Here is a 14,184-nt window from a genome sequence, read left to right as displayed (position 1 = left end):
ACATAATTTGCCAATTCACTGTAGCCAGATCTGATTTTATGCTCTAAAAATTGTTCTTATTTGAATATTTAAAAATTGTTTTCAACCCACTCCTGTCTGCTTCAAACTGAATGTAAAATTTAATCATCTTATGATTGCTACTATCTAGGGACACCTTCACTGTGAGTTCATTAATTAATTCTATCTTGTTGCATAATACCAATACACCCAGTACTCATGCATGCACATATTCTTTGATTCCAGATTCCTTTATGTTCACAATCTGTATTTCTGAGTTCTTTGCAGCACTTTACTTTTCAATTCTGACTAAAAGGGATTCCAGACAGGAGGAAATTAACTTCTAGAGATTTATCAATATTTCCATTTTCAAACTAAACGTTGAATTTTAATTTTCTGCAGGTGTTTTGTAGCAAATTAAATAACCAAAGATAATTACCATTAGTGTTCCTGTTCGATGACATTGTAAAAACTCTATTCAATCTTTCAGACTGCCCTATGAGTGCAGACTGCTGAAAGAGAACAATTTCCTCGAAAAGGCTATTAAAAGAGGAATTCTTGCATTGTTTCCATTATATCTACACACAGAATTAGTTATTTTATAGGGCCATAAAGAATCACTTCTTAAGATTTTAAAAATTAGAAATGTAATATCACTTTTCCAGCTTCTGCACTGTATTTAATTAATTTTTAAAACTGACAGAAGATAATGTGACTCCAGACTGTATAATGTAATGTATGTTGCAACACTAAGTTGATAATTTAATACAGGTGCAAATATATTAGCAGCATATGGAGATAGATAATTGTGTTCAGGAGAGGGTAAGGATCAGAATCCATACATAGCTTTGTAATATGTTCATTCACAAATAATTATGTTGTAGTCATGGTGTTTTTGACAATAACAAGGAAAAACATTGTATTCAGATGACATGTTGTCTGATGTAGTTGCCAGTTTTTACTGCTTGCATTTATGGGTGATAGTCCTCCACCACATTGGTTATGTATTTAGTGAATTAAAAAGATACATTTTCTGGATGTAGGTTTGCTCACTGAGCTGGAAGTTTCGTTTTCAGACATTGCATCACCATACTAGGTAATATCGTTCGTGAGCCTGTGGATGAAGCACTGGTGGTATGGCCCGCTTTCTGTTTATGTGTTTAGGTTTCCTTGGGTTGGTGATGTCTCCTGCATGAGAATGAACTTGAAAGGCCCTATACAGGCGACAAGCAGAAGTAATGTCATTGACAAAATACCTTGCAAGAACTGTAACATGCACTACACTGGACAAATAGGCAGAAAACTAGCTGCCAGAATACATGAACATCAACTAACCACAAAAAGACATGACACTCTCTCACTAGTATCCTTACATACAGACGAGGAAGAGCACCACTTTGACTGGAACAACACATCCACCCGAAGACAAGCCAAACAGAGGCATGCATGAGAATTCTGACAAGCATAGTATTCCAACCGGAAGTCTATCAACAACACATTGACTTGGATCCCAAATATCACCCCCCCCCCCCCACCAAGAAAAAGAACAGGAAATGACATCACCAACCCAAGGAAACCTAAACACATAAATAGAAAGCAGGCCATACCACTAGTGCTTCATCCAGAGGCATCACTAATGATGTTACCTAGTGTAGTGACAAAACGTCTGAAAATAAACTGAAGGGAAACTGAATCATTTCCATTTAAGCAATTTTCCCAAAATGAACATTTAAGATTTCAGGTGACCAATCTCTTTAATAAATGATATTGATACATTTGCAATTATTCAGAATAAGAATTATCTTAGGATGGAAATCAGCAACAGAAATGCTTAACAATTTCACATGAAATAATATTTTCATTTCCATGAATGACTAAAAATTCACAAGCAATATAACTGATGTATATTATTCAAATAAATTTACTTTGAGGAAGTGAAGAATATTTCTCAGATTCTTGAAAGGTAGCAAGCTTTAATATTTGAAAATCAATTATTTCAATGGCAAATTACTGCAAACAGGTAGGTCATGAACTGAGCCAGCTGACAACTGAAAAGATGAAAGTTATGTGCATACAGTATTGTCAGCCCATGAACATTCGAAAAATTGTTAATTTTGCCTGGATTATTTTAAATAATTTTCAATATTAGAATTTAATTATTATGTGCTTATGATTGTTCAGCTTCTATTTTGGCCAATTTGCATAATTGTAGCCCTTTTAAAATTTTTTTATGGGCTGTAGTAGTTCTTCAAATGGTGGCGATTGCCTTGCAAAGGTGATGGTGAATACAGAAGTCAGAGTACAGGAGTGGTTGATTAGTTTAAATCAGAATGGTGTGTCAGTTGGCAGGGAATTGTGGGTCTTCGTGTTTCCCTCTGTTGTTCTCGACTTTCTAGCTGACAGAGGTCACACGCTGAGAAATCTTGATGAGTTGCATTTGTCCTGTGGAGATGCTGCACAATGTGGGGATTGTGCATTGCTGATGGAAAGAGTGAATATTTTAGGGAGTGGTAAAGGGTACTAATCAAGCAGACTTCTTAGTCCTGTATGATTTTAGCTTATAAGACGTTGGATTTGTCCTCTTCCAGGCAAGTGGAGAGCATTCCATCACATTTCTGACTTGAGTCTTCAGATAATGGATAGACTTTGGGGAATCAAGAGGTTGATGACTCAATGGAAGATTTCTGGTTCCTGACCTGCTGCTGCGGTCATGGCTGATCCAGTCAATTACCTGGTCAATGGTAATCCGCAGAATTTTGTCGGTGGTGGTTTCGGTGATAGTAATATTATTGAATGTTAAGACAGATGGCTAATTTTTCTCATTTTGGGGATGGCCATTCTGTGCCACTTCTGTGGATTAAATGTTACTAGTTACTTATCACTCAAGTTGAAATATTGTCCAATTTTGTTGCTTATGAACATTGACTGTTTCAGTATCTGAGGAGGAGTAACTTTTAATGACTTATGATGGAGAGAAATCATAGATGAAATAGCTGAAAGTGGTTAATCCAAGGACAGTGCCCTGAGGAATTCAAGAAATGATGTCCAGGGTTGACCAACAACTACAACTATCATCTGTTGTACTGCATATAACTCCCAACAAATGGAGAGTTCTCCCTCAATTCATATTCCCTTAGATTTTGCTAAATCCTTTTAATCGCACTAAGGAAATGCTGTTTTGATGTTGAGGGCCAATATTCTGACCTCCTCTCATGAGTTTAGCTCCTTAGCCCTTGCTTGGACCAAGGGTTGTATTGAGTCCTGGCACAGGGGAATTCATTCACAAACCAAACTAAAAATCAATGAGCAGATTCGTTCTGAATATGAGCGACTGTCAGTGACAGTTTCCATCAGTTTACTGACAGTTGAGGGCGGGCTGCTGTATGGTAATTTGTCAGATTGGATTCTTGATACTGGTGATCACATTACTAACTCCCTTACCATCCAGTACCCTACAGCAGTGGTTCTTGACCCTTTCGGTATTAAGGCACACACCAATGAGACAAACAATTCCACGGCCTACCCACTTTGTTCAGCTGAATTTATTGCTCATGAATGTCACATGTACTTGCATTTACTATGGTTACAGCTTACAAGAGAGATTTGCATCATAGTGCATACAATAAGCTAAAAGAAGGATCAAAAGCATTAATGTTTCAAATACACTGGCACAAATACACAGTCTTCCACTGTGAGACCAGACACATTTTCAAAGTCTGTTAAACGCAACCATTTCTAACTCTTCATGAATCATGGATCAGAGTAAATTGCAATTTGCTGAGAATGGTGGCAAACCTGGCCCTGCTGATGTGCACAGAGCCTTTTCATCTGAGGAGGAATTGATGGGCCACTCGAAAATCTTGCTTCTCTGACAAACACTCACTCCTGTTGTTTTTCACGCACGCCATTGTTGAAAATGCTAGATGGCAGAGATATGTTGTCACAAACAGCAAGAGTACAGCAAAACCATGATCAAATATATATTTCAGATATTTTAAAAAAAACAGTACAAGACATGTGAAGTGCAAGAATGTGAATAAATTAAAATGATCTATAGAAAGTACTCAAGTGGAAAATGGGGAAGGATAGAAGTGGTATTGCCATTAGAGTAAGTGACATATTGAGAATAACTGAAGATGTTTAGAAAACTTGAGCAGGAGTAGCAGAAGAAGTGGGTGATAATGCAAGGGAAAACAGTGAGAAACGGCACAGTTGAAGGAGTAGAGTAAGTCAATATCAAAGGTACAGCTTGCCCAAAGCCTGCAAACCCAAACCACAGCCAGTACTACAGAACTGGATACACCAACATGGGCAGCATGGTGGCTCAGTGGTTAGCACTGCAGCCTCACAGCACCAGGGTCCTAGGTTTGATCCCAGCCTTGGGTGACTGTGTGGAGTTTGCACATTCTCCCCATGTCTGTGTGGGTTCCTCCGGGTGCTCCGGTTTTCTCCCACAGTCCAAAGATGTGCAGGACAGGTGAATTGCTCATGCTAAAATGCCCATAGTGTTAGGTGCATTAGTCAGAGGGAAATGGGTCTGGGTGGGCTACTCTTCAGAGGGTCGGTGTGGACTTGTTGGGTCGAAGGGCCTGTTTCCACACTGTAGGGAATCTAATCAAATCTAATCTAATCAGATAATTAGAACATAGAACATAGAAGAATACAGCGCAGTACAGGCCCTTCGGCCCTCGATGTTGCGCCGATCCAAGCCCACCTAACCTACACTAGCCCACTATCCTCCATATGCCTGTCCAATGCCCGCTTAAATGCCCATAATGAGGGAGAGTCCACCACTGCTACTGGCAGGGCATTCCATGAACTCACGACTTGCTGAGTAAAGAACCTACCCCCCCCCTTAATTTAAAGCTATGCCCCCTTGTAATAGCTGACTCCATACGTGGAAAAAGATTCTCACTGTCGACCCTATCTAAACCCCTAATCATCTTGTACACCTCTATCAAGTCACCCCTAAACCTTCTTTTCTCCAATGAAAACAACCCCAAGTGCCTCAGCCTTTCCTCATACGATCTTTCTACCATACCAGGCAACATCCTGGTAAACCTCCTCTGCACCCGTTCCAGTGCCTCCACATCCTTCCTATAGTATGGCGACCAAAACTGCACACAATACTCCAGATGCGGCCGCACCAGAGTCTTCTACAACTGCAACATGACCTCAGGACTCCGGAACTCAATTCCTCTACCAATAAAAGCCAGTACGCCATATGCCTTCTTCACCGCACTATTTACCTGGGTGGCAACTTTCAAAGATCTGTGTACATGGACACCAAGATCCCTCTGCTCATCCACACTACCAAGTATCCGACCATTAGCCCAGTACCCCATCTTTTTGTTATTCTTACCAAAGTGAATCACCTCACACTTAGCGACATTGAACTCCATTTGCCACCTTTCTGCCCAGTTCTGCAGCTTATCTATATCCCGCTGTAACCTGCTACATCCTTCCTCACTGTCTACAACTTCTCCGACTTTCGTATCATCCGCAAACTTGCTCACCCAACCTTCTAGCCCCTCCTCCAGGTCTTTTATAAAAATGACAAACAGCAATGGTCCCAAAACAGATCCTTGCAGAACACCGCTAGTGACGGCACTCCAAGATGAACCTTTGCCATCAACAACTACCCTCTGTCTTCTTCCAGCTAGCCAACTCCTAATCCAAACCTCCAACTCACCCTCAATGCCATACCTCTGTATTTTTTGCAGTAGTCTACCATGGGGAACCTTATCAAATGCCTTACTAAAATCCATATTAACCACATCTACCGCTTTCCCCTCGTCCACCTCCTTAGTCACCTTCTCAAAGAATTCAATAAGGTTTGTGAGGCACGACCTGCCCTTCACAAAACCATGCTGACTATCCTTGATCACATTATTCTTATTCAGATGTTCATAAATCCTATCCCTTACAATTCTCTCTAAGATTTTACCCACAACAGAAGTGAGACTCACCGGCCTATAGTTACTAGGGTTATCCCTACTCCCCTTCTTGAACAAGGGAACCACATTTGCTAGCCTCCAATCTTCTGGCACTACTCCTGTAGACAACGAGGACATAAAGATCAAGGCAATCTCCTCCCTTGCTTCCCAGAGAATCCTAGGATAAATGCCATCAGGCCCAGGGGACTTAGCTATTTTCACCCTTTCCAGAATTTCCAACACCTCTTCCCTACATACCTCAAAGCCATTCATTCTACTTAATTGTGACTCAGTATTCACATCGGCAACAATGTCCTGTTCCTGAGTGAATACTGACGGAAAGTATTCATTCAGTGTCTCCCCAATCTCTTCAGCCTCCACACGCAACTTCCCACTACTATCCTTGACTGGATCTATTCCTACCCTAGTCATTCTTTTATTCCTGACATACCTATAGAAAGCCTTAGGGTTTCCCTAATCCTACCAACTAAGGACCTTTCATGTCCCCTCCTTGCTGCTTTTAGCTCTCTCTTCAGGTCCTTCCTGGCTACCTTATAACTCTCAATCGCCCCAATTGAACCTTCACGCCTCATCTTTACATAGGCCGCCCTCTTCCATTTAACAAGGGATTCCAATTCCTTATTAAACCACGGCTCCCTCACACGACCCTTTCCTCCCTGCCTGACGGGTACATACTTATCAAGGACACTCAATAGTTGCTCCTTGAACAAGCTCCACATATCAATTACGCCCTTGCCTTGAAGCTTACTTTTCCAAGCCACACATCCTAAGTCATGCCTCACCGCATCATAATTTCCCTGCCCCCAGCTATAACTCTTGCCCTGTAGTGCGCACTTATCCCTCTCCATCACTGGAGTAAAAGTCACCGAATTGTGGTCACTGTCCCCAAAGTGCTCACCTACCTCTAATTCTAACACCTGGCCTGGTTCATTACCCAGAACCAAACCAGTATGGCCTCACCTCTTGTTGGCCTATCTACATATTGTGTCAGGAAACCCTCCTGCACACATTGGACAAACACTGACCCATCTAACGAACCTGAGCTATAGCTTTCCCAATCAATATCAGGAAAATTAAAGTCCCCCATAACAACCACCCTATTACTTTCACTCTTCTCCTGATTCATCCTCGCAATCCTTTCTTCTACATTTCTAGGACTATTAGGAGGCCTGTAAAAAACTCCTAACAGGGTGAGCTCACCTTTCCTATTCCTAACCTCAGCCCAAACTACCTCAGATGGCGAGTCTTCATCCATCGTCCTTTCCACAGCTGTAATACTATCTTTGACAAGCAATGCCACACTTCCCCCTCTTTTACCCCCACCTCTGACCCTACTAAAACATTTAAACCCTGGAACCTGCAACAGCCAATCCTGTCCCTGTTCTACCCATGTCTCGGTAATAGCCACAACATCGAAGTCCCAGGTACCAACCCACGCTGCAAGTTCATCTACCTTATTTCGTGTACTTCTTGCATTGAAGTATACACACTTCAAGCCACTTTCCTGTTTACAGGCACTCTCCTTTGTATTTGATGCCATGTTCCTAACCTCCCTACACTCCTGGTCCTGCACCCTAAAGCTACAGTCTGGGTTCCCATGCCCCTGCAGAGTTAGTTTAAACCCCCCCCCCAAGAGCACTAGCAAACCTCCCACCAAGGATACTGGTGCCCCTCAGGTTCAGGTGCAGACCATCCTGTTTATAGAGGTCCCACCTTCCCCAGAAAGAACCCCAGTTATCCAAATACTGGAATCCCTCCCTCCTGCACCATCCCTGTAGCCACGCATTTAACTGTTCTCTCTCCCTATTCCTCGACTCTCTATCACGTGGCACGGGTAACAAACCAGAGACAACAACTCTGTTCGTTCTAACTTTGAGCTTCCAACCTAGCTCCCTGAAAGCCTGCCTAACATCCTCAGCGCTCCTCCTACCTATGTCATTGGTGCCAATGTGGGCCATGACTTCAGGCTGCTCCCCCTCCCCCTTAAGGACCCGGAAAACACGATCAGAGACATCACGTACCCTTGCACCTGGGAGGCAACATACCAAACGTGAGTCTCTCTCGTTCCCACAAAACCGCCTATCTGTGCCCCGAACTATCGAGTCCCCAATTACTATTGCTCTGCTCTTCTCCACCCTTCCCTTCTGAGTAACGGGGACAGGCTCCGTGCCAGAGGCCTGAGCCCCGTTACTTACCCCTGGTAAGACGTCCCCCCACAAGTATCCAAAACGGTATACTTGTTCTTGAGGGAAACAGCCGCAGGGGGTCCCTGCACTGGCTGCTTCCTCCGAGTACCCCTCACTGTCACCCATCTATCTGCCATCTTTGGAGTTACTACTTCCCTAAAGCTCCGATCTATGACCCCCTCTGCCTCCCGAATGATCCTAAGTTCATCCAACTCCAGCTCCAGTTCCCTAACACGGTCTTGGAGGAGCTGGAGATGGGTGCACTTCCTGCAAGTGTAATCAGCAGGGACGTCCATGGCATCCCTCACCTCAAACATGTTGCAAGAGGAACATTGCACTGCCTTCACTGCTATCCCTCTGAAAGTAACCTTTTTTAAAAAATCTGGGTCTAAAGAATACAACAAACAAAATGCAGCACTTACCTACTTACCACAACGGGTCTTATTATTTAGGTTAGAGGAGGAGGGCGGGTGGGAGACACTACCTCTGTAGTGCCTCGGGTTCTTCTCCTGCGCGCTTTTAAAGGGAAAATACCTACCCGGCTGCCCCTCTGGTCTTCGTCACTTCCCCTTGCTGCTCCCGCTCTTTCTGTGAAGAGAAAAAAAACACCGCTGCCCGCTACCGGTAAGTAATTTTAAAACAAACTGTCTTACCTTAGCTGCTGCTCGCACTCGACGTGACCGTTGGCGTCGAAGGGTGAGTATTTATACTCACTGCTTTCCTTCCCGGCTGCCCCTCTGGTCTTCGTCACTTCCCCCTGCTGCTCCCGCTCTTTCTGTGAAGAGAAAAAAAACACCGCTGCCCGCTACCGGTAAGTAATTTTAAAACAAACTGTCTTACCTTAGCTGCTGCTCGCACTCGACGTGACCGTTGGCGTCGAAGGGTGAGTATTTATACTCACTGCTTTCCTTCCCGGCTGCCCCTCTGGTCTTCGTCACTTCCCCCTGCTGCTCCCGCTCTTTCTGTGAAGAGAAAAAAAACACCGCTGCCCGCTACCGGTAAGTAATTTTAAAACAAACTGTCTTACCTTAGCTGCTGCTCGCACTCGACGTGACCGTTGGCGTCGAAGGGTGAGTATTTATACTCACTGCTTTCCTTCCCGGCTGCCCCTCTGGTCTTCGTCACTTCCCCCTGCTGCTCCCGCTCTTTCTGTGAAGAGAAAAAAAACACCGCTGCCCGCTACCGGTAAGTAATTTTAAAACAAACTGCCTTACCTTAGCTGCTGCTCGCACTCGACGTGACCGTTGGCGTCGAAGGGTGAGTATTTATACTCACTGCTTTCCTTCCCGGCTGCCCCTCTGGTCTTCGTCACTTCCCCCTGCTGCTCCCGCTCTTTCTGTGAAGAGAAAAAAAACACCGCTGCCCGCTACCGGTAAGTAATTTTAAAACAAACTGTCTTACCTTAACTGCTGCTCGCACTCAAAGTGAAAATGTGGACAGCCTGAACACCACCAGCCTGAAGTCATGTCTCCAAACTTCAGCTTTATTGTCCAGTCCACCTATACTTCTACAAATTCTTATTTTGACTTTAACATCAGCGTTTCTAATGAATCAGAAGATTGGATACACAATCCATTTAGTTCACAATCATAGTCATTGTAAATACTCCATCACATGGTGCGGATAAGGTGTTTTCCCACATGGGTATTTGTTATTTTCTTCACTAGCTGGATGACTCAGTCGCTTCTTAAAAATAGTTATTTAACTATTTTGCAGCATCAGTTCCTAACATCAGCGCTATGTTCCTTTACATGCAGGCATGATTAAGGTTTTGACAATGATTTGGGGCTTCTTTGGTTTTCCTATAAGCTCAGCCATTTAGGAACTAACCTCTTGAGCTTGTATTCTGGTATCTGCCACGCTCCCTTCAGGCATTGGGTCTGCTTGATGTTTTGTTCTGCTAAGCTGTTGAGGTAGTGAATATGTCTGTTTGTAAGAGATGGATGTTTCATAATAAATGGTAACTTACTTGGTACCATTGCTGTGTTTGCCAACTTCTCTCTGCAGATGAAACATACAAGGAAAGGGCAGGTACATCTCCTGTCCATGAACTTCCATAGACCAGATAGCTCTCGTTACACTCTCTGAACAGTTCTTGAATTTTGTTCTTTGGGTTCAGGTGTTTCATCAGCTGAATTAGCAGATGATTTTCTTCTTTTTAAAAGAAACTCATCCATTTTTTCTTAAAATCTAAGACATGGATCAGTGCCATATATAAAACAAAATTCCAAAAGTAGTCATTTTAACACATCTGCTAATGTGGAAATATGTTCAGGTAGGCAGACAGGCAGGCCATTTCAGTTACATGCCTCTTCATGTAAATCACAAACAATGAAATGTTATTTTTAAAGTAACTGTCTATCAGTCACCTATTTTTGTTTAAATCGACCTGTTCAGAAATGTTATTTCACACCTCTGGATCAGGTGAGACTTGAATCCAGACCTCCTGGTCCAGATGAAGGGATACTACCATTTCACCACAAGAGCCCTTTTTCAGTCACCTAATACCAATTCCAATTGAATGCAATACAGCTGCACCACAGAGATATTGGTGAAAGCTTCCAAATGGATAACATTAAGACTCAAACTCATAACCTTCTGATTATCTTAGTTATTATTAGGTTCAGTTATTCAATACTTATGCTCACAATAAGTGTTGTATAAATTTATTTTTAATAGTGATTTTTTGATGTAAAAACAAATACTTTTCTGTTCTGTTTGTGCAGGGAAATTACCGCTTCATGAAGCTGCTGCTTAACCGACGTGCCAACTGGATGCAGAAGGATCTTGAGGAGATGACTCCACTTCATTTAGCTACACGCCACAAAAGTCCTAAATGTTTGGCTTTGCTGCTAAAGTCTATGGCTCCGGGAGAAGTGGACACCCAAGATAAAAACAAGGTATTAGAGATTATACAAAAGAACTATGTTAAAAGCTAATATTTACAGTATTGTTTATAATGATATTATGGAGCATAATGCTCTAAATAAATTGTTCCATTTGAATAGTTCTAATTTACATTTCCCCAAAGATTATCCTTGTGATTTAGTTGTAGCAAATCAATGTTTTGTTGTCTGATTCCAGGTTCTCTGCATCTGACAGAGTTTTATAAGTTCTATGACCTTTCTCATTTCAGCTCCCATACTCATGCTTTTAACCATGCCCTATATCCTTTTTATGGCAGACTCAGAGCAGCAAAAGCACATCATATAATCAAACCAACTCAAAAGATCATTAGTAATTTCATTCTGTTCCGTACTTAAGTAGAGGGAGATCCCATCTACCTATACCTTTTTTTTTGGACGGCAGAGCATATTCTTTAGTGACATCATGTACCTTGTATGCATGCCTATTGTAACTTCAGTAAGATAAGTAAAACGTGCGGTTTATTAAATGTTTAAGATTACCTTAATTGTTAGCATTCTGCATTTTGAATCAGAAGGTTGTGAGATCAACCTCAAATACATGAATGTGTGATGGGCTGACGTTTCAACACTGTGTTGAGAGAGTAGTTTTTTATTGCTGGAATTAAATTTCCACAAAGTCCTTGTGAGAATAACAGTGATATTGTCATGAATATAACAGTAGTTGTGTGCTGTAAGAGTTGCTTAGGAAATATTTTTATTTAATTTAAATATACATGTTAGAAATACCTTTGGGAATTGTTGACCTCCCACCCAGCTTTCTAAACTTCCACTATTGGTCAGAGCTGTTAGGCTGTTCAATCTTGAAATGAAAAATTAATCGCTTGAATAATTTCAAATAAATAACTTAATGCAGGCAGCACAGTGGCTCAGTGGTTAGCCAGGTCCTTGGTGCTGTGTAGAGTTTACACATTCTCCCAATGTCTGCATGGTTTTCCACTGGTGGTCTAGTTTTCTCCCATAGTACAAAGATGTGCAAGTTAGGTGGATTGTCCATTGCTAATTATATATCAATTGGCATTTAATTGCATCCAATGACTGGGGAGTTACTGGCACTCTCACACAAAGCGATCAGTTAGTTCATGGCTCGACAGCTGGTATATGAGGCAGTGTGATGCTAACAGCGTGGATTCCATTCCTGCACGTAAGGTTGCTGTCTGATGTCGCCATGCAGATCCCACCTTTTCAGACAAACAAGGGAGGACTTAGACAGTTCACGATCAGGGAAAGTGAGGACTGCGGATACTGGAGATCGAGGAACATTCCTGATGAAGGGCTTATGCCCAAAACGTCAATTCTCCTACTCCTTGGCTGCTGCGTGACCTGCTGTGCTTTTCCAGCACTCCACTCTTGAGTTCATGGAGGGTCCTGGGGCATATTGTAGAGCAGAGGGACGAAGGAGTTCAGGTCCATTGCTCATAGAAAATTGCGTAACTGGTAGACAGAGTAGTAAAGAAGGTGTTTGGCATGTTTGCCTTCATTAGTCAGAACGTTGAGTGTAAGAGTTGGGAAAATAACTGACCAGAAATTCTCAAGTCTTTAACATAATCAGTAATGTAACTTGATGAGCAACTGCCGTAGATTGCTGTCTTGTCCCCTTTGTTGGATCCCTTGTCTGGTATATTAAGGGTGAACTGGATAGGATGTTAGATCAGTTCCAGCATCTACTGTGTTCCAGCTCTATTTCTGTTCCAAAACAAATGTCCAGCTTGACCTTTGCATTGACTTAATGAGTTCAATAAAGTTATCCAAAGAGGAGTGAACCCTATGTCCTCATTTGATAAGAACCTGGTAAAACTTGTCAATAAACTAACCAAGTTGATGCAAGAGCAGCTTCTCGAGAATCCCAGTAGACCATGATTCCAGATTGCTAACCACAATTATCACACCCTTTGGTCATTGTTGTTTAAATTGACTTTCTTTTGGCATATTGTCAGCCCCCCTGCCAGGCAGTTTTGTTGCTTGTGTTTGAACCAGAATGCCAGGACTTCAAAACGGTGCTTCCTGCTTTTTCCACGGCTTTGGAAAACCTTTCTTTCACATCTCCTACCATTTTCAGGTGTAGGCAGCTAATGGTGGAACTGAGCCTGGAAGGATCTTAAATCTGCTGTTGGATAAAGTTAGAGGAACAGGATGTTATACCTGCCACAATACTTTGTGTATTCAAGCATGATTACAGTTCTGAAACCAAATGGTCACCTTTGCTTTTGTATTGACTTATTGCAGCTCGTTTTAGAGTGGTGTTTTTCTCAGAGCAACCTGATAAACATCAAGAGAAATCTTGAGGCTTACCCAAGGAAGATGTATTCTAAGGTCCACACAGCTGAGAGTCCCTACGTCTTCTGCTGTCCCGCAATATCATTGAAGGACTAATGCAACTACAGAGGAACCTCGATTATCTGAATATCAATTATCTGAATTTTGGATTATCCGAAGATCTCAAGGTCCCCATAGAAACATTACATCAAAGAGGTGCTTCACCACTGATAGCGTGTTTTGTTTACAGTGATTAAAAATGAACTTGGCTTACTGAAATGCTGCCGAGAACAGTCCTGGATATCGATGGGAGCTCAGGCTCTCCAAATGACTGACCGCCCATCCTCTCTGTCTCTCCCACTGCACACTTTCCCTGGAGTTCTACACAGGGGTGTACCCTAAACCTCCCTTCCCCAGATAATCTCTCCAACATTGTCCTGTACAGGACAGGGGCGCACAGGGGCTCGCACGCAGTGTGCTGCTGCTTAGTCTTCTGAAATGGGAGCGAACTTAGCAAGTGCTCACTGTGTCAATCCCATTGAACTGAAGGTGTGGGGTGGGGGTGGTGGCGGCGGCGGGGGCGGTGGTGGTGGTAGGAGGCTTCAGCAATGCTGTAGGTCCCTTACACACAAGTGTGTGTCTGCTCAGAAACAAGGGACAGAGAGAGGGAGCAAGGCAGGCAGAGCAAGAAAAAATGAAACTCCAGCCCCAGAGGAGAGGCATTGAATCAATTAAGCAAATAATCACTTATCAGAGTGAAATTGTGCCCACTCATCTCGTTCGGCTAATCGAGGTTCCACTGTATATAAGTGTGAATTACAGAAGATGCCATTTTTGCAGCTTCTGTGTTGCTTTGGCTCTCCA

The 14,184-nt window shown here is 42.7% G+C and overlaps 1 protein-coding gene across 12 annotated transcripts in view; it reads left to right on the top strand.

Annotated features, from left to right (window-relative positions):
- The window catches only part of invs (inversin), a 279,900-nt gene that overhangs the window by 105,983 nt on the left and 159,733 nt on the right, over positions 1-14,184 (top strand). For all 12 annotated transcript variants that reach the window (XM_043690027.2, XM_043690031.2, XM_043690029.2 and 9 more), the window contains one exon: positions 10,867-11,040. In XM_043690027.2, coding sequence (XP_043545962.2) covers positions 10,867-11,040 — 174 coding nt within the window. The remainder of the gene's footprint in view (positions 1-10,866; positions 11,041-14,184) is intronic.

The sequence above is a fragment of the Chiloscyllium plagiosum genome, unplaced genomic scaffold (genome assembly GCF_037043375.1).
Source record: "Chiloscyllium plagiosum isolate Xiang-an unplaced genomic scaffold, Cpla_swu_hap1 HiC_scaffold_5, whole genome shotgun sequence".
Classification (NCBI taxonomy): Eukaryota; Metazoa; Chordata; class Chondrichthyes; order Orectolobiformes; family Hemiscylliidae; genus Chiloscyllium; species Chiloscyllium plagiosum.
Note: the sequence above shows the minus strand (reverse complement) of the source record. Positions and strands in the feature narration are given on the sequence as shown.